This window comes from Onychostoma macrolepis, chromosome 18, assembly GCF_012432095.1.
Source record: "Onychostoma macrolepis isolate SWU-2019 chromosome 18, ASM1243209v1, whole genome shotgun sequence".
Lineage (NCBI taxonomy): Eukaryota > Metazoa > Chordata > Actinopteri > Cypriniformes > Cyprinidae > Onychostoma > Onychostoma macrolepis.
In genome coordinates this window covers 8,155,001-8,179,267 of record NC_081172.1, presented here as the reverse complement: position 1 = coordinate 8,179,267, position 24,267 = coordinate 8,155,001, and the positions used below count along the sequence as shown (strand labels likewise).

General features: G+C 36.4%; 1 protein-coding gene across 1 annotated transcript in view; it reads left to right on the top strand.

The window, feature by feature from the left end:
- Positions 1-24,267, top strand: part of srgap1a (SLIT-ROBO Rho GTPase activating protein 1a) — a 111,308-nt gene that overhangs the window by 61,463 nt on the left and 25,578 nt on the right. Inside the window, 8 exon segments of the mRNA XM_058750696.1 lie at positions 2,154-2,255; positions 8,065-8,262; positions 10,556-10,640; positions 11,352-11,379; positions 14,692-14,725; positions 16,014-16,074; positions 16,794-16,871; positions 17,208-17,342. Coding sequence (XP_058606679.1) covers positions 2,154-2,255; positions 8,065-8,262; positions 10,556-10,640; positions 11,352-11,379; positions 14,692-14,725; positions 16,014-16,074; positions 16,794-16,871; positions 17,208-17,342 — 721 coding nt within the window.

Genomic DNA, 24,267 nt, shown 5'->3' with positions numbered 1-24,267 from the left:
TTCACCAAGGCTGCTTTTATTTGGACAAAAAAATATTTATTAAATAAAAATATAGTGAAATACTGTTACAATTGAAAAGAAATGTCTATATGGTATGTCTGCCTTTATATATCTGTCTGTATTTTAAAATATAATTTATTCCTGTGGTGGCAATTCAGCTTTTAATGCAGACTTCAGTGTCACATGATCATTCAGAAATCATTCTAATATGTTGATTTTGTGCTTAAGAAACACTTCCTATTTTTTATCAATGGAGAAACAGTTATTATTTTTGTAGAAAAGATGTTGCATCATTTCTAGGATTCTTTGATGAACAGAATGGTGAAAAGAACAACATTTATTTGAAATATAAATTTTTGTAAAATTATAAATGTATTTACTTTTGTAAGTCTTATGCATCCTTGCTGAATAAGGTATTAATTTCATTAAAAAAATTAAAATAAAAAATCATACTGACCACGAATTTTGAACAGTAGTGCATATGATGGAAAGATGAAAATGTACTGCTTAGAATGACCCAACATCCTTTACCTTCCAAATAACCCGTAAGCAGACGTTACGTTTCATTTTAACATGCATCTCCCATGGTACATCTACCAGCCCATCCATTAACCTCACGTTAATCTTGTCTAAAGCTGTTGAAGCATATGAGATCATACAGGATACAGAGTGGAGAAAAGCGTCTTAATGAAATTCTGAATTATATGTGGTCAGGATTGCTTCATATCCTTCTTTTATTGTGTCTCAGCTGGCAGTGTAGTGTTTGTGCAGAGCGTTGAGAGCAAATCATATTGCATTTCTCACCCTCAAGCAGTTTTTAGAGAGTGTTTATTGGATTTATCCTCCTTAATTGGCCATTTTGTCACTGATATAATGTCTGCGCATGGTTTACAACCTGTTGTTTTGCGGTCATGCCTGTACTCTCTTGGTCATTGAAAGCAACTTGGGTTTTGCTTTATAAGAGTCGGTTATAATGATTGTGCCAGGTGTTGGTTATTTGTTTGATTATGAGATTCCTCCTCTAGGGAGCTCTGTTCTGTTAGAGCAGGTTCTCTAAAGGCCCGTTCACAATCACAACAAGGGCGATAACTATAACGATAGCAATAAAGATGTAATTTTAAAAATCATTCTAAATTTCAAAGAATAGCAGAGTCCACACCCACAATAATGATAACTGCACAGGGGAACAAAACCATTAAAAGTGTTTTTTCCCAGCTGATTAACGATAAAAACATTGACAGCCAATCAGAATCCATCCTGCTTTAAAGAAGTTGAGTTAGATGTCACAACATTCTCATTAAAGTTGTCTTTATAGTTTTATTATTCTTTGGTTTAAAAGGGTCTTAATGGTCGCTATCATCTTGCTTTTTTGCTTAGCTGGGTGATAAGGCCAAGAACACTAGCACAATATTTATTTACCAATAATGGAGAAGAAAATGCTACCAACATGTTTGTTAGACCTTGAGAATGAACATAAACATAACTTGTTTGTTCCCATTTAAACTCCACAGAGTAAGCTATAATTTAGAGCCCCATAAAATTAGTTTTATTTCTTCTCCTAAATTCTGTTTTATTCTGTGATTTAATACAAATTTATCATCAAAAAAGTGTGTGATGAAATTAATTAATAAAACTTGAATAATTTATTCAGTCTTTTCAAAAGTAACAAAACATTGCATTTTTTTAGATAAAAGTAAAACAGGAAGGAAAATATAAAGCATTTTAGTATACAGTAGTAAAATATTTCTGTCATAATTTCTTCAAGTTAAACTGAACTTTTATTTTGGCTGTTTGTCGTGAAGACCTTTGACTTTCAGTGTGTATTTGACGGTAGTTTTTCCTCAAATGAAACAGTGAAAAGCTTGTGAAGTGACTCTCAGAGTATCTCTGGAGATTAAGTTTTATGTGGACTGTCTTCATGTACTGAGACTGCAGACTCAAAACACCCTGAGCGTCACGTGTGTTTGAATTTGTGTAGTAGATGAAAGGGCACCACTCATTAACACCGATACATGCACATCTCGATGCACATCAGCCCTAAGGGAAGGGTATTGAATGATGTCTTGGGTCACTAAAGACCCAATGTAGGTGTTTATGGGTTAATGGCGACTGTCATGTTTCTTTCTTATAACTGAAAATCTGTTTGTTTTCAGGTTTGTCAGATCACGGCCCAGCCTCCAGTGCAAGCAGAACTCCTCTTGAGGTTCCAGCAGCTTCAGTCCCGTCTGGCCACTCTAAAGATCGAGAACGAAGAGGTAAGGTGACCCGAGCACCACCAGAAATGGTCAGGAACAATGGAAGGTACATTTAAAATAGTTCAGAATGACCACCTATACCATCACTTTTGTTCCCTTGAGCACAAAAGGCTTTCCAAGAAATTCACTTTGGATTATAAAGCGTCTGCTAAATAAGAACCGCATCAGACGATCACCAGTGCTGAAGTGATTGTGTTCATTTCAGCTGACGTTGAACTGCATAATTGAATTTGAAAATCTTGTTAATAAGTTAGCCAAGTCCAGGAACGCGCATCCCGTATCTTCCTGTTGCATTAGAGTGAGACAGCTTTGCAATGTGTTTGCTTAATTGAGTTGGCAGGAGCTGATCGTAAAAGAGGCTTTGGGAGGACTTACAAGAAATAGTTTTTTTCCTCCCTGCAGAGTTTTCTCTGTCCTCCAGATAACCCGAGTGACGCACAGAGAAGCTTCTCTGTTACACCGTCTCCCTTTTCTTCCTGCACACCGTCTTTTTCACATTTTATTATCTTTGCCTTCTCTAAGGCTGCAACATTTGAATCAGGCCTTAAGTTGAAAGCTGCTTCCGGAGGAAAAACCACTCAGTCAGGAAGATGGAGGAGTCAGGAATTGCTTTTTGGCTTTATCGTGTCCATCTTAGATGAACTAGTCTTACATCTGCCCTCTTCTCTTATCTTCTTCCTGTTATTTCTCTGCCGTGACTCTCTTTCTCAGTTTTGACAGACAAAATTGCAGTTTGGCACTGAGTGTGTCCAGTGTGTGCAATTGTTGTTCCTGCACAGATTTAACATACCTTGTTAGGCAAGCATGCAGAATTAGGAACGGTCAGTCCTGTGTGAATTTTGTTGCTTCAGGCAGTGGTTTTGTTGTGGAGGTACAGTCCTTGGTAGACCTTTCCAACAAAGAGCTGATAAATCATCCGCTGTAAAGAACAATCGCTCAGCCCACTGTCAGTGTTGTCGTGGAAGCTAAATGGTTCTGGAAAAATGGCAAGCTAACTGAAACGTTTCAGGTTGTAGTATAAATTTCATTCTCTGTAAAAAAAAAAAAAAATGAAAGAGGCTCATGCAATATTTCAAAAAATTAAAATTGTTGTAAGAATGTGAAGTGCCTGAATGCGGTTTGAATGGCAGACTTAAAGGGTTAGATCACCCAAAAATGAAAATTCTGTCATTAATTACTCACCCTCATGTCGTTCCAAATTGTAAGACCTTCGTTCATCTTCGGAACACAAATTAAGATATTTTTGATCAAATCCGAGAGCTCTCTGACCCTCCATAGACAGCAATGATATTACCACGATCAACGCACAGAAACGTAGCAAGGACTTCGGTAAAATAGTCCATGTGACATCAGTGGTTCAACTGTAATTTTACGAGCTACGAGAATACTTTTTGTGCTCTCCCTGAGTTACCGTTTTCCTCAATTTTGGAGAGTATCCACTGAGTGTAATCAACGTAATCAGCGTTGTTTTCGTTCAGCATGCACGCACTGATTACATTGATTACATTTAGTGGATACTCTCCAAAATGGCTGTTCCGAAGATGAACGAAGGTATTACGGGTTTGGAACGACATGAGGGTGTGAGTAATTAATGACAGAATTTTCATTTTTGGGAGAACTAACAGTTTAATGTTCAAATGCTAATAGAGAATTTTATGAAATATATTTTTTTGCATTATAGTAAAAGGAATAAGATTTGATTTTTCTTTTGTTTACAGTGTTCTGTTTATTTATTTATTAATTTTATGTTCTGAACATTATCTGTTCAATAAATAATATAAAAAATATTCACATATTTTATAAGTCTACTTTGGGCATTGCTTCATGTTAAAAATACCTTTTTTTTTTTTTTTAAATGCGTATATTTGGTTATATTGTCATTGACCAAAATTTGGAAGAATATTGTAGAATATTGAAAATAGATAAATAGATTTTTTTCCAGTATTGATAATAAAATTTCCTTTATTTGACAACAAAACATCAAACAAAAAAAAATAAAGCTTTTGCTAAACCTTTGACCTGAAACTAGTGTGAACGGCCATTTTAATTGACCAAACAACACTGTTATTAGTCCTAAATATTGTATGATTGTATATAGTGTATATATAGTACTTTACATGTGCTAAATGACAGGTGTTTATATTGACTGGACCACTGACCAGGCGGAAAGGAAGCGGAAGGATGTGAGGACAGAGCGCTTCCTGATTTCTCCAGATGGCTTAAAGCATCTTTTGACATCAGACTCAAGGTCTGTAATGAACATGACAGGATACTGGACATAGTGTTGAGTCAGTGCAGCTGTTTCCTAGAACCTTCACTGCATTAGATGACAAAAGAGATGACTCGATGAATGCATTATTATAGTATAACCGCCGTAAACCACTCAGCTTCGCCTCATTCTCAAACACACCTTTGTCAGACACAAAGGAAGAACATGTCTGTCATTTCAAGTTTCCTGCTTCATTCTTTCATTTTTCTTCAGCAATTATCCAGCTGTCAGCTCTTCTTTTTTCCATTCTTCTTCTCAAGCTCATAATTGAATAATGTAAATAGTGTTTGCTGAAGAGATTAGGGAGAGATTGGAGTTCTCAGAGGAGAATAGACAGTGTTATCTCTGACTTTCTGTCCCACTCCCATTATCTTTCTCTGACGCCCTTCTTGCCTTCTCCAATGGATATTCTGTTCACATCAGGCACTAAAACCCCACAAAGGCACTGCACAGTTCTCCGTAGGAAGTGTCTGTTTGTTTTGCAGGAGATAAACCTCTGGGAGGCACATCAAACGCTGGGAGATCTGTGTCCTGCTGCTGCGTGAAGTACTGATCGTCTGATTGCGGCCCTCTCGGCTGACTTTGTACTGATTATCGGGCCCTTCTGTTAGTGCTAATGTTGATTGCTGCAGTGCTACAGATGTGCCAAAATATCATCTTTGTTCAGTGCCATCTTATTACCCCGAGCAGCTTGTTCGTCAATCTTACAGATCAAACAGTCAAAAGAATACTGATGTTAATTGATTAGCAAATTGGCGTTTCCAAACGAGAAAAGATTTGGTAACACATAATGCCACATCTTCCATAAAAGATACCTATATTTTTCATATTTGCAAAGACGTCAGTAAATCAAAGTTTCGTGGCATTTCTGTCATGAGATGTGGTCTGGCAAGTAGTATGTGGCCGACTAGGCTTGAATGACAAAGTCAAATAAAAAATGACAAAAGGCAAATATCAAATTAGAAAAAGGTTTTTTGCTTATATAAAGTCTAATGATCTATATATACAGTATAACATCTATTTATAATGTGTAATGATCTGTTAAGTATTTTATAATGTAAAAAAATACTAAAAGTATTGTCAATGCATTTGAAAAGTCACATTTTATGAGTGAAACCTGTATCTGTTACTTTGGTATTACTGATATATTATAATATACTATTATTTTGTTAACTTAATGTTTTAGTAATTTAGTTGTTTTGTCATTATTATTGTTTAACTATATAGCTTTTATAAGTTTTAGTTTAGTTTTAGATATTATAGTTCTTCAACTTAAACTACATGGAAATGAAATGCAGAAATAAAATGTTCACAAAAAGTAATGAATTAACTGTGTAGTTAATTGATTTTTTTATTTTTTTTATTTTGCTTTTAGTTATAGTTAACGATAATGACGTACAATATGTTTTAAAAACATAATTTTTTATTTATGTTTTGATTATTTTATAAGTCATTAACACTATTTCAAAATATACACTTTGAAAATAAGGCTCAGCTGAGTTTTTTCTTTTATTATTTGAAGTCTAGTTTATATTTAGCATTCATGCCTTTAATCACCTGAGGTTTAAAAAAAGAAGCTGAAGAGCCCAGGCTTTTCAAGCAGTGTTAAAGATACTTTTGAAAATCCCTTTTATTTTCCACATCATTTAATTTGGACTGCTTTCATGTCCTTAAAACTGAACTCTTCCCTTCCCCCTGCACTCAATTTACCTTTTTGTAACCTGTCTGCCTTTGTTATGGCTCAGCTGAGGTTGACTTTCCCAGTAAACCACATCCTACAAGACAGGTGTGGCATATCATCCATAAATGACATGCTTTCACCAAAACCAGACCACAGACAGTTCAACGTCACGAGGCGGGTTTAAACCTGTGATCATCTCTCAGTGTTTCAGTCCCTACAATAAGCCGGTGAATCACAAGTAGAGCAGTGACCTGGATCCATACTGTTTTAAGTGCGAGTGCTGGTTTCCATTGACTTGTATGTCATCCTCCATTGATGTGAAGGATGACTCAGCCTAAACGTGACAGTGAGAGATGAGCTCACTATGTGATGAAGCTGCTATAGTTTTATGCCGCGTGATACTGTATGGTGATACACTGTAGTTGTGTGACATTGTCTATGTTTGTCTATATGTATGTTTTACTGTGTTCTGCAAGATTGTAGTGTTTGTGCAAACAGAAAAAGCTGTGTGTGCGCGCGCTCGCATGTGAGAGAGAGAGAGTATGTCAGCGTGAAAGAAATTTGTTCTTCCGTACTGTGCAGCCTCTTTTCAGCAGGTGAACAAATGCTTCCACTGAGCGATTGCACCAGCTTTCAACATCTTTTCCCCAACTTATAATTTTTTTTTACCTCTTGCTTTCTCCTTTTTGCCATTTTATGTGGTTAAATTATTACATCTTTGAATTAGTTTTAGTAATGTATATTAAACTCTTTCTTTTTCTCTTTAAATAAATAAATTCTATATCAAAATGTATTTTAATTCACTTTATTTATTTATTTATTTATTTATTTATTATAATTTTTGATTCTTATTATTTCCACTGAAAGATTGCACTGACTTTCTCCTTGGTTAAATAGTTTGAATGCTATTAATGTATATATTAAAAATTTCACTAAATCACACACACAATTTTTATTATATTTACAAAAAAATAATAAAATAAGTAATAAATTATAAAACATTTATATTACATTATTATATAATATTATATATCATATAATACATATATAATAATTATTATATATAGTTATATATTAAATTATTATATATCATATATTACTTTATCATTATATATAATAATACGATTTTTTTATCTCCTTGCCTTCACCTTTTTTTTTGTGGTTAATTTTTTTTGTTTTTATTAGTGCTGTCAGTTGATTGAATATTGTAATTAAGTTAAAAAAAATTGTATGATATGTTAATTGAATCAAGTTATATCAGTATTAATCAATATTTTCTGAAAAATGATAATTAAAGAATTGAACACGTCACAAAAAAGTGGGTTTATATTGTTTGCTTTATTCATGAAAGCTTGTTACTGGTTTGCAGTCTACAGCAATTCACTTTCCGATCACCTTGTCAGTCTGTTCCTCTTGGGTAATAGTGGTACAGTTCCAGATATTTAGAACTGTATGATAATTTTGCATGTCAGACACTGGAAATTTACAGAAATGAATCCTCAAGGCCATCAAGTGAATGATGGTCCCTTGGGTCATCTTCCGCTCCCCTCGCTATAAATTGATTTCTTTGGTCTGGTGTCTTGCTCAAGGCCTGCTATTAGTCACAGAGCACATGTCAAGAAGGGACGGTCAGAGGATTTTTTCCCTCGCTGTCTTTTATTCAGTGCTTAATGTGTTTTTCTAGCACTTTTGTTCCTCCTATTATCACTCTTGCACTGACACACATTCTTATTAATGAATGTTGCAAGACTATCCTAGTATTATGTAGTGTAAGACTGTAAAAAAATAATAAAAATTACTGAACTCTTGCATTGACACACAACTGTGATATTCCTACTAAAAATGTTGTCCTGTTTCAGATCAAGAAGACCTCCGAGGCCACTCTCACTACTATCCAGGACATGGTGACCATTGAGGACTATGACGTGTCCGAATGTTTCCATCACAGCCGCTCCACTGAATCGGTCAAATCCACTGTGTCGGAAACCTACCTCAGCAAGCCGAGCATCGCCAAGAGACGCGCCAACCAACAGGAGACAGAGCAGTTCTATTTTATGGTCAATTTGTGCTTCATTTAAGATTTACCAGTATTTATTTTTGATTAAATCAGTCTCTTCATTTAAATAAATGTCATAGGCATTTAATCAAGTTTCACCTTTAAACATGTGCATTATGAGAAAGATTTGCCAAAATTGGTTGGTTTTGATAGACAGACAGACAGACAGATAGATACTACAGATAGATACTATAGATAGGTAGGTAGATAGTTAGGTAGATACTACCGATGGATAGATAGATAGCTACGTTAAAATACGTAGAAATACACTTTCATAGATAAAATTTTATGTTATCAAGTTATTTCAGTTTTATTTAGTTTTTAACCTGCTTTTGTTTTTCATTACATACATACATACAGTACCTCACAGAAGTGAGTACAACCCTCACATTTTTGTAAATATTTTATTAAAGTAGTGAGAGTACAGCTTGTATAACAGTGTAAATTTGCTGTCCCCTCAAAATAACTCAACACACAGCCATTAATGTCTAAACCGCTGGCCACAAAAGTGAGTACACCCCTAAGTGAAAATGTCCAAATTGGGCCCAAAGTGTCAATATTTTGTGTGGCCACCATCATTTTCCAGCACTGCCTCTTGGGCTTGGAGTTCACCAGAGCTTCACAGGTTGCCACTGGAGTCCTCTTCCACTCCTCCATGACGACATCACGGAGCTGGTGGATGTTAGAGACCTTGCGCTCCTCCACCTTCCGTTTGAGGATGCCCCACAGATGCTCAATAGGGTTTAGGTCTGGAGACATGCTTGGCCAGTCCATCACCTTTACCCTCAGCTTCTTTATCAAGGCAGTGGTCGTCTTGGAGGTGTGTTTGGGGTCGTTATCATGTTGGAATACTGCCCTGCGGCCCAGTCTCCGAAGGGAGGGATCATGCTCTGCTTCAGTAGGTCACAGTACATGTTGGCATTCATGGTTCCCTCAATGAACTGTAGCTCCCCAGTGCCGGCAGCACTCATGCAGCCCCAGACCATGACACTCCCACCACCATGCTTGACTGTAGGAAAGACACACTTGTCTTTGTATTCCTCACCTGGTTGCCGCAACACATGCTTGACACCATCTGAACCAAATAAGTTTATCTTGGTCTCATCAGACCACAGGACATGGTTCCAGTAATCCATGTCCTTAGTCTGCTTGTCTTCAGCAAACTGTTTGCGGGCTTTCTTGTGCATCATCTTTAGAAGAGGCTTCCTTCTGGGACGACAGCCATGCAGACCAATTTGATGCAGTGTGCGGCGTATGGTCTAAGCACTGACAGGCTGACTGACTCATCAACCTCTGCAGCAATGCTGGCAGCACTCATACGTCTATTTCCCAAACACAACCTCTGGATATGACGCTGACTTCTTTGGTCGACCATGACGAGGCCTGTTCTGAGTGGAACCTGTCCTGTTAAACCACTGTGTGGTCTTGGCCACCGTGTTATAGCTCAGTTTCAGGGTCTTCGCAATGTTCTTATAGCCTACGCCATCTTTATGTAGAGCAACAATTCTTTTTTTCAGATCCTCAGAGAGTTCTTTGCCATGAGGTGCCATGTTGAACTTCCAGTGACCAGTATGAGAGAGTGAGAGCGATAACGCCAAATTTAACACACCTGCTCCCCATTCACACATGAGACCTTGTAACACTAACGAGTCACATGACACCGGGGAGAGAAAATGGCTAATTGGGCCCAATTTGGACATTTTCACTTAGGGGTGTACTCACTTTTGTGGACAGCGGTTTAGATATTAATGGCTGTGTGTTGAGTTATTTTGAGGGGACAGCAAATTTACACTGTTATACAAGCTGTACACTCACTACTTTACATTGTAGCAAAGTGCCATTTCTTCAGTGTTGTCACATGAAAAGATATAATAAAATATTTACAAAAATGTGAGGGGTGTACTCACTTCTGTGAGATACTGTATGTATGTATGTATGTATGTATGTATGTATATATATTATATACAAATTTATTTTTATATTATATACAAATTTATTTATATATATATATATTTTTTTTTTTTTTATTATTTTATTATTTAATATACTTATTATTATTATTATTATTATTATTATTATTATTATTATTATTATATTTTTTTATCTTTATTTTGATAGGAGAAAAAATTATGACGTTTCATTGCTCGTGTCAAATATATTAATGACTGGTATATTTTCTCAAATCACTCTCCATTGGCATATGTAGCAAAAAGTTAATTCTGGTGCTGTGCTTTAGTTAACCTACTGTCAAATATTTTTGGTCTCATGCTGGTCTCAATCATGTGTCTTCACAGAAGTTCCGCGAGTACCTGGAGGGCAGCAATCTCATCACTAAGCTTCAGGCAAAGCATGATCTACTGAAGAGGACCATCGGTGATGGTATTGTGTGCTTTTCTTTGTTCCTTCCAACAGAGGGTCAGCACTTTGAACTGAAAACACACAATGATGGAGATAATTTCTAATACATTTGGATCATAAGCCTCTTGGCCAGTAGAAACCAGCAGGAAGCTGCTCACGACACACATTAGTGCTTATGTGGGTGATGCAACCTCATATTAACCTCATATTAATTAACTGTGATAGTATGGAGGATTATAATTCCCGCATCATGTGTAAATCTGCTCATCATGTTGCCTCTTCATGTTTTGGAGCCCAGGGCATTTTAGTTTTGTGTTGTGAACACCGCAGACTCTGCTGTCAGGGGCCGCTGAGTGAATGCTGTGTGGGTGGGATCAACAAAGCTGTCAGGAACCATGTTCCCTGGCCTAAAATCAACCGTGTCTGTTTTTTAAAGATTGTAGGCAGTAGTCTGCCTGCTGCATACTGACACTTGGATGAAATATTTTTATAGCTAAACCGGTACCTGTAGCTCAAGCATAGAAATGTAGAAATTCTCTTCAAAATGTACCAATGTCCTAAAGGTGTATGTGTGGATGTCCAGTTCCAGACAGATGGCTGGCTGCATGTGCTTTACTGAGCATAAACGAAAGCCTCCCCTGGGCCTCTGAAGAACTCTGTTCTCATTCTCTCTCTATCTCTCTCTCTCTCTCTCTCTCTCTCACACACTCTTACAATCTGTCTCTCACACAGGTTACCGGCCTGAGTATGCAACTACAAGGTAAAAAACATTCTCTGCCCTATTTACTTTGTCTTTGGTATCTTCAGCAGTGCATAAAGTGTCAAATATAATATTAGGATATGTCAAACTTTCCCTTAATGATTACAAGCAAGATGTGGCATCTGTCTGTCTGTCTCTGTCTGTCTGTCTGTCTGTCTATCTATCTATCTGTCTGTGTCTGTCTGTCTGTCTATCTATCTGTTTATAGTTTTTTATGTCTGTATATGTCATTCTATTTATCATTCTATCATTCTCTCGTTCTCTGTTGTTCTGTCTGACATTATCTGTCTGTTATATCGTCGGTTCTATCTATTATTTATTCTGTTATTCTATCTGTCTGTCATTCTATTTGTTCTATTGTCCTGTTTTTCTTTCTGTCGTTCTAGCCATCATTCTTTAGTTCTTTCATTCTTTCTGTCATTCGTTATGTAGTTCTAGCCATCGTTTCATCATGCTATCATTTTTTTGTCACTGTATATCTCTGTCTGTCTTTTTATCCGCCATTCTGTCTTTCATTCTATCAGTCTGTCTGTCAACATATCATTCTATCTGTCTATTTTGTCATTATATTTGTCTGTTTTTCTATTGTTCTATTTTTCATTTAGTTGTTCTGTCTGTCTTTCTATTGTTCTGTCATTCTTTTTCTCATTCTGTCTATCTGTTGTTCTGTCTATCCATTATTCTGTCCATAATTCCATCAGTCAGTTTTTCTGTCATTCTATCATTCTGTTTGTTGTATCATTCTATCTCTTGTTTTGTCTATCTGCCATTCTCTCTATCTCTCATTCTATCTATCTGTAGTTGTATCTATCTTTATATCATTCTAGCCATCATTCTATCGTTATACTGTATTTGCCATTTCTGTCTCCTGAATCTTTTGTTCTGTCAGTCTATCAGTTGTTTTGTCATTCTATCATTCTGTCATTCTGTTTATCAGTCTTTCTATTCATGGTTCTATCTGTCATCTGGTATTTATAGATTTATAGATAGAGAAGCACTTGTGAGAGAATACACATGCAAGTTAAGAGTACATTCAGCAAAAAGATGAAAACAGTAGACCAGATGCTTATGTCTGCTTAATTCAACATAATTTAACATATATCCATGCAGCAATATTTCCATTGTGGATTCTTTTCCACAATGATTTGCAGTAATCGTGCTCTTTATATTTAACCTCAAAGAGAAATCCTATAGGGCACAGTTTAAAAGCATGTGAAAAAGCTCCTGCTGCCCAGGCCAAGCCAAAAGATTTCGTGCTTGGACATCTCTCACACTCCCACACCGCCTGCTGTTCCCAGCAGACCTGCCATTTCCATGGTCTCTGATGTGCGGTGGAAGTGAAGTTTATGAACAGGACATTGGCGTGAGCAGATCACTGAACTAGGCAGTAGGCACAATGGGAGCTTACTGCTTACCCCAAATGACCTGAAATCACATGTCCCCAACTTCATTTTATCTCTCAAACAAAATTGTTCGATACACTGTATATGTGAAGCTCATTAGTAGTGCTTGCTAATGCTTCCAACACATTCAAGATTAAAAGTGTAAACATCTCTTTATAGGCCTCCCAGTCTTCCTCCTAAACCGTTTGGCACACAGAGGCCCAGGCCACGCTCTGTATTTAACGTTAAGCTGTTTAATGGCAATTTGGAGTCATTTGTTAAGGTACTTAGAGCTTTTGGTGCCGTACTACCTGCACTGAATACCGCCGCTTGAAGCCATAATGATCTACGGCTACTTGCTTCTACTTGACTGATCATTATGGCTGGGGAAGGTTTTTAAACAGAGCAGAAACGGAGGTGTGTGTGGGTGTGTGTACACAAAGCAAGATGACGGAGATAAAGTGAGCTTTAGGCATCAACATTCACAAAGATGCCTCAGCATGAAAGCCTCTTAAAAGGATAGTTCACCTAAAAATATAAAAATCTCTATCTTGTGTTGTTACGAATGTGTATTTTTCTTTTCTGTGGAACACAACAGAATGTTCACAAAGCTTTTTTCCATACAATGAAAGTGAATACTGAAGACAGATGCTGTAAAAAGTGCCTTAAAAAGTTTATTTGAAAGTTTGGTGTGAGAAACAGAATAAAATTTAAGTTTAAATACGGCAAATTACACAGTTATGAGACAAGAGAATCAATGCTGTTTGGCTTCATTGAAAGGGATTGTTCACCCAAAAATGAAATTTACCCCATTATTTACTCACCCTCAAGCCATCCTAGGTGTATATGACTTTCTTCTTTTGAATGAAAAAATGTCCTGGCTCTTCCAAGCTTTATAATGGCAGTAAATGGGGGTCAAGTTTATAATGGGGCTTACGGTACGCCCACATCCTATGTCATCCGCTGGAACGCCACTCCATGTGAATGTGTGTACGACAGTTAGCTGAAGCTAGAGATTGTTTATTGTTTATTTGGATCCCCATTAGCTTCCACAAAGTGGTTGCTAGTCTTCCAGGGGTCCACAAATCAATCCAAGACAAACAGTCTTCAAATAAATAAATAAATAAAAATACAAAAGGCCTTTATTAACGCCATGTGGAGCACTTGTTATGATGGATGGAAAAAGCCCACTTTTTTGGGCTTCAAAATCTTGACCCCCATTCACTGCCATTATAAAGCTTTGAAGAGCCAGGACATTTTTTTTTATATATAACTCCGATTGTATTTGTCTGAAAGAAGGAAGTCATATATACCTAGGGTGGCTTGAGGGTGAGTAAATAATTTGGTAATTAAAATTTTTGGGTGAACTATAAAGACTTACATTTCTGTCTGTTGCACACATCAAACTGTTGTATGACTTCACTATTCTAGATAAATAGCACGTCATGTTGACCACTTTTATGGTACTATTTTGGTCATATTTGGAGTTCATCATCTGACTATATTCACTTTGTATGTATAGAGAAGACAAAAATGTTTATTTATAAAAAATTGTGTTCCATGGAAAAATGAAAGTCAATATAGTTTAGTACAACATAAGGAAGAGTAAATGATGGCTGATTTTTGTATTTTTGATGAACTAACCTTTTTTAATACCTGTAATTTTAAGTTTCATTACAAAATGTATGGAACTTGGTGAATAATGTTATTGGATAATAGGATTCAGTGTTGTCAGCACACCCCCTCTTTTTCTCTCTGTGAGGCTGGAGTTAATGGTGTCATTGGAAGACTAATAATGATTTTGTAGGCTGTTGTTGGTGGCTTGTAGTGCTGGGACCAAATAACCTGGGGATCGCCTCTTTCTCTCTGTTTTTCTGCTCTCTCACTCTCTGGCTCTCTGTCTTCTCCTTCTGCTATCCTTCTCTCATAGTCGTGGACGACGGAACTCACACACAAGGCACCAGGTACAGAAACAGTCAGCTTGTCCTAATTAGCTCATTGCTGCATGTCTTTCTAAGCTTCCAGTAGTTCAACTTCCGGTGACCTTTGCTTAATCCTAAGGAGGTGTGAACCATGTAAAGTGGTGTCCTAACGTCTGAGACTGCACAGATTCTGGGTTTTCTATTTAAAACTGGTTACAAAAAACTTTTGAGTCAAATTGAGTCAAATCAAGCGACAATTGAAATTGAGTCAAATATAATTTGTAAGGAAATATTTTGTATTAAATTATCAATATGCAAAATAAAAGCATTTTCACTAGTGGTCTCAGACTTTTGGACCCCAAAGTATATGTGTCCATATGCTTGACAAGAGTTCATTCTTTTTGGCTTCAGTGACCCTAATGCACACAATTATGATTTATTTAATTTAATGCAGAGAATATCCCACAAATGAAATAACTTTTTACTAAATTAATAATCATAATAATAATACATTTCACACTAGAGTTTTATAGTGCTTTACACAGGCCAAAAACTAATTCATAGAATTAAGATTTTATTAAATATTAAATGTATTAATATTAAAATTTGAATACAACGATGAATGTGAAAAATATTTTTTTTTAAAAAGAAAAAAAACATAACTAATAATTGGATTATTGTAACATTTTTCATATAAATTAAAAGTAAAGTAACAGTTCTGCACAATGAAATGCAGAGTTTTCCAGCATTCCTTGTCTTTTCCATCTATGTTTCAATTATGATTTGTATCAGTATTAATAATTAAACATGTTTGCAGCAGTACATTTTGTATTCACCATATTGCTGATCATAGCTGGGAAATGTAGCGCCTGTGAGGTTTGCCTCTGCTCCTGGCACTCTCACGGTGTTCAGACTTGGCACATTCCCTGGGTTAAAAGCAGATAACATTATTTTTAAAAGCTTGTAAGAGCGAGCGCTGCCAAATGCTGAACAAACAGCTCTAACCCCACACAACAGGCAGCCCGGACGCCACGATCACAGGATTCACTAAAGCATTTAGGCTTTTCCACGGTGGCACTGGCTTCATTCATGTTGAAGAAACATGTTAGCACGCAGATCTAAGTTGTCATTTTATTTCCTGTCTGAGACAGGATAAGGCACAGAATCTTAGGTGTGCACTTTAAAAAGGGTCTGTAAGGCTCAAGAAGGATTATCTTCTCATCTCCGACATGAATGTACATGGTGTGTGGGATATTTTCAGTTGATTTAGAGCTAGACTGATTGTTTAGCAAACACCCTGATTTACTGCCAATGTTTGTCTTGTTTTAAGGACTCTGGACAAGCAATACCAAGAGTTGTTGAGAGCTGTATTCGATTCATCAACCTGTATGGTAAGTCATATTATAATGGCCTTGCAACTCAAACCATAAAATACCCATAACTCCTTAAAAACAGCCCATTATTGTCACCATATCGTAAGCCTACAGATGAAGTTAACAGTTATGCTATTGTCTTCAAACTTCTCTAATCCAATTGCTACCCGTCCTCTCATTGGTTATCTGAAGTTTGGTACTTACTTAGAGTGAAGGGTAGGTCACGTTTTTGCGTGGCCTTTCCGAATCGTCCCATCCCAGTGTAGGCCATGCACAGACTTGTTTTAGATCTATTTTAAGCTGTGTTTTTAAATGATGTGCTTTCCTGACAATGTCAGAGGATGTTCAGTCCAAAAAGGTCTTTATCATATGCCTGTATAAACTATCGTAGATCCTGTGTGTCTATTGCAAGCTCTGAAAGTTGTCTGTGTGTGGCCGTCTTACTGGAACTATAGAGAAGTTTTTAATTAATCTTTTCTGACCCTCAGCCAAGCTTTCCATTAAAAGCTAATCCGGACTGACGGATGTTTTTGTAAAAGTTGATTGCACTCTCTCTCCTTCATTCATTATCTTTAATTAGAAAAAGGGAACTTTTCAAAAGCACAGGGCTTAGCTTTTGAGGTTGGGATTTGTCTGTGGTTACTATGGGCCGGCTTTTATTTCCAGCGGATTTAAATGGACATTGGAAGATGTCTTATTTAAGCAGTTGTTTCACAGTTTCTCTCTCTATTTTTAAGGCCTTCAGCATCAAGGAATATTCAGAGTGTCTGGATCTCAAGTTGAAGTCAATGATATCAAGAACTCTTTTGAGAGAGGTAGGTGTGTGTGTGTGTGTGTGTGTGTGTGTGTGTGGTAACAGAGTTCAGGTTTCTGAAATAGCTCCAAAAGCGCTGTCGCTGCTGAATAATAATGAATCTCTTATGTCTTCAATGAGTCATATGAGCCATGAACCTAAATTCACATGATTTAAGGACACTTCCTTCTTTGGAAAAACATCTACATGTCTTGACATTTTTTTATTTTTATTTATATAGATCCCCATCAGCATTTCTTGAATGTCAAGATAAACCAAAATAGTTTTATTAGAAGTTTTCAGTTCTTTGTGTGTACAAATATTTTGTTCAGCATATTTGACACATTTTGTCTTTTAGGTAATGACCCCCTGACAGATGAAGAGAATAACCATGATATAAACTCTGTTGCGGGAGTTTTGAAACTCTACTTTCGAGGTTTGGAGAACCCTCTGTTTCCAAAGGAAAGATTCAGTGATCTCATCTCTTGTATCAGTAAGTGCCTCATTTTTCTTTCTTTTTTAACTTTCTATTGACCTGCAGCTGTAAATATGTCATTGATTCTCAGTGTGAATTAACAGAGCTTTGAACTGTTATCGTGCGCTCTCACATAAAGAGATCTCAGTCATTTGCCCCCAACAGTGGGACAGTGACTTTCTTCACTGTATGACAAGACGTCCAGCGCCTCAGGCTAACGCTAACAGCCTTACGCACACTCCATTACAGCACAGTGTGTGTTCCACCATGGCATGACACATTAGGGCTTCAGCTGGTCCTTCAACTGGCATGAATGCAACTTTGTGTGAGTTTGAAAGAGTTCAGAAAGCGTGCTTTATCATGATCATAGATGAGGCTACACTGCACTGAATGAATGAATGCAGTATGACACCATGATGCTCAGTCGTTTCTGTTAGGTTATTGGGATGTTTGTGATCCGCAACTCAGAATAAGGTCCTCTTATCAAAGAACAATGGATGGTTGATTTAACATTTTTAATAAAAATATAACCATACAGTAAACGAGTTATGAAAATATGAACATACAGTAAATGAGTCATAAATTGTACATTATATAAGTAAAATATTAATAAACAAATTATATTAAATAAAATATACACGTAAGAAGTATGAAATTATTATTAAATTATACTATTGTATGTTATATAAAAAATATATAGGCTATTTACAGAATCATAATGACTTTATGCATTTAAATTATATAAGTAAAATGTCTTACATTCTATGTAAAATTATATAAATATACTATGGATATTCGCATCCAAAATAAAAGTTTGTGTTTGCATATGTGTGTATGGTGTATTTTTATATGTATAAACAGTTGAGGTCAAAAGTTTACATCCCCCTTTCAGAATCTGCAAAATGTTAATTATTTTACCAAAATAAGAGGGATCATACAAAATGCATGTTATTGTTTTAGTACTGACCTGAATAAGATATTTCACATAAAAGATGTTTATATACAGTATAGTTCACAAGAGAAAATAATAGTTGAATTCATAAAAATGACCCCGTTCAAAAGTTTACATCCACTTGATTCTTAATAGCGTTGTTACCTGAATGATCCACAGCTGTGTTTTTTTTGTTTAGTGATAGTTGTTCATCATGAGTTCCTTGTTTGTCCTGAACAGTTAAACTGCCTGCAGTTCTTCAGAAAAGTCCTTCAGGTCCCACAAATTCTTTGGTTTTCCAGCATTTTTATGTATTTGAACCCTTTCCAACAATGACTGTATGATTTTGAGATCCATCTTTTCACACTGAGGACAACCCAGGGACTCGTATGCAACTATTACAGAAGGTTCAAATGCTCACTGATGCTCCAGAAGGAAAAACCATGCATTAAGGGCTGGGGGTGAAAACTTTTGAACAGAATTGGAGATGTGTAAATTTTTCTTATTTTGCCCAAATATTATATTTTTTCATTTAGTACTGCCCTTCAGAGGCTACAGAAGATAGTTGTATGTTTCCCAGAAGACAAAATAAGTTAAATTTACCCTGATCTTTAAATTCAAAAAGTTTTCACCCCCCTGCTCTTAATGGTTTAATGCCATTAACATTTTTAGACCTGGATACATTAACTTTGACGTTTTACCTGCCATGTAGAAAAATAATTTTGACATGCAAAAATGTTTTTAGCATAAAAATATCTCTTGTAGCTTTACATGACAGGCATTTCTAAATATTTGGCCACATGTCAAGATAATCTATCCACAGAGTTCGCTAGATGAAGGGCCCGTGAGCTTGCATGTGTGGGTTTTGTATGTCTGTGCGTGTGGAGGAATGTCAAGGCGTGTGTTCATACATACCCGACCAACATGCGGCCCTGTGTCCGTGACATTCTGTAGAGTGTGACTAATGGGGATTCCCTGCTGTTTACATTTACACACAACTAACCCCTTCCCAGCATACCACACACTCCCTCCAACATACGGCCTCTCCTGTTCTCTGTCTATGGCAGATCTATATTTAGAGTTGTGCGTTCACTACACTGTAGGAGATTAGTTTGAGTTGTGTTTCTGCAGACATGTGCCTTGTCTGTGGTGAGGCTTGACAATGTCTTTAAATGTCTTCTCTTGCTCAGGATCCGTGTTGGAAACCCAGTTTCGTGCTCAAGTAAGACGAATAACACGAGTAGCATATTCCCAAAAGCCCAGATCTTTTTTAATGGTGACATGGCTATTTTAAGCCGCTATCAGAGGATGAATCGGGGATCTGTGTGCGCTAAAGTAGCTATGGATGAGAGCAGGTCTCATCAGTTTTTAATTCTGTTCTACAGAGGCTGATTTTGCTTTTATAAGTACTGTGTGTGTGTGTGTGTGTGTGTGTGTGTGTGTGTGTGTGTCTCACAGCCATCCTGTGGGATCCGATGGGGTCAAGATCTAGTTGTTAATCTGAAGCTATGTTTGGAATGAGCTAGTAGCATACTGCGTAGTATGCACTCTATATATTAAAAAAAAAAAAATAGTACGTGCAACAGTACACAAACATTTAGATAGTTCTGTGCAAAAGTAATTGTCAGGTAATTTAAATCAGCAAGTCACATCCAATCGTTGGCTTTTTAAAACAATTTTTGGTAGAAATGTCTTGGCAGTCAGATCAAATGGTAAAATAGGAAGGGAATCAGAAAGATCACAACTGTTATTATGTCCAGTTCAGTCATCATACTAGTGTTGCCATGAAATAGTGATAGTAGAATACTATGCTTCCAAACACGGCCTGAGAGGACTTTACTAAGGAGACCACAAAGATCCGTAATGGAATTCCACAGAGGACAGGAAGTGAGTTATAATGCCTCCAAGGAGAAAACCCAGTGAAATCTGTGTACATTCCTGCAGGAGAGCCGCAGGAATACTCATACACATTTCTGGGATGCCAGTCTTCTGGATTAATTTTTAAGCTTCTTTAAAAAGAGGAGTTTAATAGTTTTTAGACTTTACCTCTTTTAATGCTCTTGTAATCAGCTTCATTAGGTCCAGGGTGAGGGCCGGCACACCTGCCAATTAATTTAAATGAACTCAAGTTAATTGCCTTGTTTTTTTAAATTCACTCTTTGTGGTGGTTAAAACACTGAATCAGAGAGTGCGTGACAGATACACATACCTGCATCTGTCATGTCCCTGGTTACAGACCTTTCTGTGCATGTGCTATATACTTATATATGACTTCTGGGGCAAATTGAAGCAACAAGTCAGTGCTATTTCAGTATTATTTATATCTTTTTATGTATAGTTTGGATTAGCTTTTATTTTTATGTTTTCAGTTTTCATTTTAATTTTAGTTTAGTATGTTTTTTTTTTCTTATGTGCTTTTGTCATTTTTATTAGTTTTTGTTTTTTATATTTAATAATATACTTTATATTATATTTTAGTTTCAGTCTTATTAATTTAGTACTTCATCTTTAACGCCCGAGGAAAGTTTTTAAGTTGAAGTTTTCCATCTAATACATACATATGTGTGTGTGTATATATGTGTATGTATATATATATGTATGTGTGTATGTGTGTATGTGTGTATGTGTGTATGTGTGTATGTGTGTGTGTGTGTGTATGTGTATGTGTGTGTATGTGTATGTATGTATATACATATACATATACATATACATATACATATACATACTAGTGTTGCCATGAAATAGTGATAGTAGAATACTATGCTTCCAAACACGGCCTATATATATACATATATACACACACACACACACACATGTGTATATATATATGTATATATGTTACCCTGGACCACAAAACCAGTCTTAAGTCGCTGGGGTATATTTGTAGCAACAGCCAAAAATACATTGTATGGGTCAAAATTATCAATTTTGATCTTTTATGCCAAAAATCATTAGGATATTAAGTAAAGATCATGTTCCATGACAATATTTTGTAAATTTCTTACCGTAAATGTATAAAAACTTCATTTTTGATTGGTAATATGCATTGCTAAGAACTTCATTTGGACAACTTTAAAGGCGATTTTTCCTCAATATTTTGATTTTTTTTTGCACCCTCAGATTCCAGATTTTAAAATAGTTGTATCTCGGCCAAATATTATCCTATCATAACAAACCATACATCAATGGAAAGCTTATTTATTCAGCTTTCGGATGATGTATAAATCTCAAATTTACATTTAAGACTGGTTTTGTAGTCCAGGGTCACATACACACACACACACACACACACACACATATCCCTTGAGAAGATATACTAAAATGGTTTTGCCGAAATGTGAGGAGTGTACTCACATTTGTGAGATACTGTGTCTCACAAAAGTGAGTACACCCCTCATATTTCTGCAACCATTTTAGTATATCTTCTCAAGGGACAATTCTATAGAAATGAAACTTGGATATATTTTAGAGTAGTCAATGTGCAACTTGTATAGCAGTAAAGATTTACTGTCCTCTAAAAATAACTCAACATACAGCCGTTATTGTCAAAAAAGCTGGCAACAAAAGTGAGTACACCCTAAGTGATAACAGCTATACGTCGTTTAACCATGCAAGGCCACATGTCCTATTCATCATGTTCATGTTTTTGACTGCTTGACAGGATTATACAAATTTGTGTATCTTATATTAGAGCAGTTAAAATTTGGTGATTTGAGTACAATTCTCTCATACTGACCACTGGATTTGAGAATTAGAATTATTGCTCTCCACAAAGATGGCCGAGGCTATAAGAAGATCAGTAACAACCTAAAACTGAGTTACAGTACAGTGGCCAGTGTCATACAGAGGTTTTCCAAGACTGGTTCCACTCGGAACAGGCCTCGCAAGGGTCAATCAAAGATGTTAGGTCCTTGTGCAGAAGCGGAAGGTCAACTTGTCAGTGCTCAGACCATACGCCGCACACTGCAACAAGTCGTCTTGCATGGCCATCGTCCCAGAAGGAAGCCTCTTCTGAAGCTGGCTTACAAAAAGCCTGCAAACAGTTTGCTGAACACAACCTGTCCAAGAGCATTAATTACTGGAACCATGTCCTGATGAGAGTAAGATAGATGAGGCTGATCTGATGAGGCTCAGATGGTGTCCAGCATGTGTGGCAATGCCCTGGTGAGGATTACCAAGAAAATTGTGTCTTGCCTACAGTCAAGCATGGTGGTGGTAGCTTCATGGTCTGGGGCTGCATGAGTGCTGCTGGTACTGGGGAGCTGCGGTTCATTGAGGGAAACATGGATTCCAACATGTAGTGTTACATTCTGAAGCAGAATATGATGCCCTTCCTTCAGAAACTGGGCCGAACGGCAGTTTTCCAACATGATAACGACCCCAAACACACCGCCAAGATGACAACTGCCTTGCTGATGAAGCTGAAGGTGAAGGTGATGGAGTGGCCAAGTATGTCTCCAGACCTGAACCATATGGAGCACATGTGGGGCATTCACCATGTGTCTAACATCCAACAGCTCCGTGAGTGGAAGAGGATGCCAGCAACAACCTGTGCAGCTATGGTGAACTCCATGCCCAGGAGCATTAAGGCAGTGCTAGATAACAACGATGCCCCTACAAAATATTGACACTTAACACGTTCACTTAGGGTGTACTCATTTTTGTTGCCAGTTATTTAGACAATAATGGCTATATGCTGAGTTATATTTAGAGGACAGTAAATTTGTACTGCAATACAAGCTGCATATTGACTACTCTAAAACATATCCAAGTTTCATATCTATAGTGTAAAATTGTTGCTGAAATGTGAGGGGTGTACTCACTTTTGTGAGATACTGTGTGTGTGTGTGTGTGTGTGTGTGTGTGTGTGTGTGTGTGTGTGTGTGTGTGTGTATGTATGTATATGTATGTATGTATATATATGTATGTATGTATGTATATATATGTATGTATATATATGTATATATATATATATATATATGTATGTATATATATGTACGTATATACACACACACATATATATACACACACATATATATACACACACATATATATACACACATATATACACACACACATATATACACACACACATATATACACACACATATATATACACACACATATATATATATATATATATATACACACATATATATATATATATACACACATATATATATATATATATACACACATATATATATATATATATATATATATACACACATATATATATATATATATATATATATACACATATATATACACACATACATGCACACACAGTATCTCACAAAAGTGAGTACACCCCTCACATTTCAGCAACAATTTTACACTATAGATATGAAACTTGGATATTAACTTTTTTAAATATATTTTCACAAATATTTTAATGACTTTAGTTAACAACAATAACAACACTGCAACAAGTTCAAAAGAAGTGAACTTGTTTTCCAGTAAGACTTGGCTATTGGAGATGTTTATTTGCAAAATGGCAAGGTTGGCACAGAATTTACCTTTGTGCATTTGAACAGTGTTCCAAAGTTGTTGTTTTTTTCTTTTGTTTTTCAACATTTAATGAGCTCAGCCTTGTAACTCTATGAATAGAGCTGCAGTGATGTGGTTATCAGTGAATTAACACTTTCAGATGGAGGCATGTCATAAGATACTCAAGGCTGTTAAGTGTCTTGGATGACAACGGCTCTGAATGTCATGGCAAGACAAATACATTTCCAGGACTCTACACTTTCTCTACATGAACATGAATGTCGACATTTACGTGTTGTGTTAAACCAAATAAGGCTAAATAAATCCATAGGCACTGAGTGGGAGACTTACAGAATCCTGTAAGATATCTACTATATATATTTTTACTCTCTCTCCTTCTTTTGTAGGAATAGACAATCTGTATGAGAGGTCACTGTATATCGGAAGATCCTTCTGACTGTACCCAGATCAGTACTGTGGTCATGCGATATCTGTTCGCCTTCCTCAACCAGTAAGTCTGAA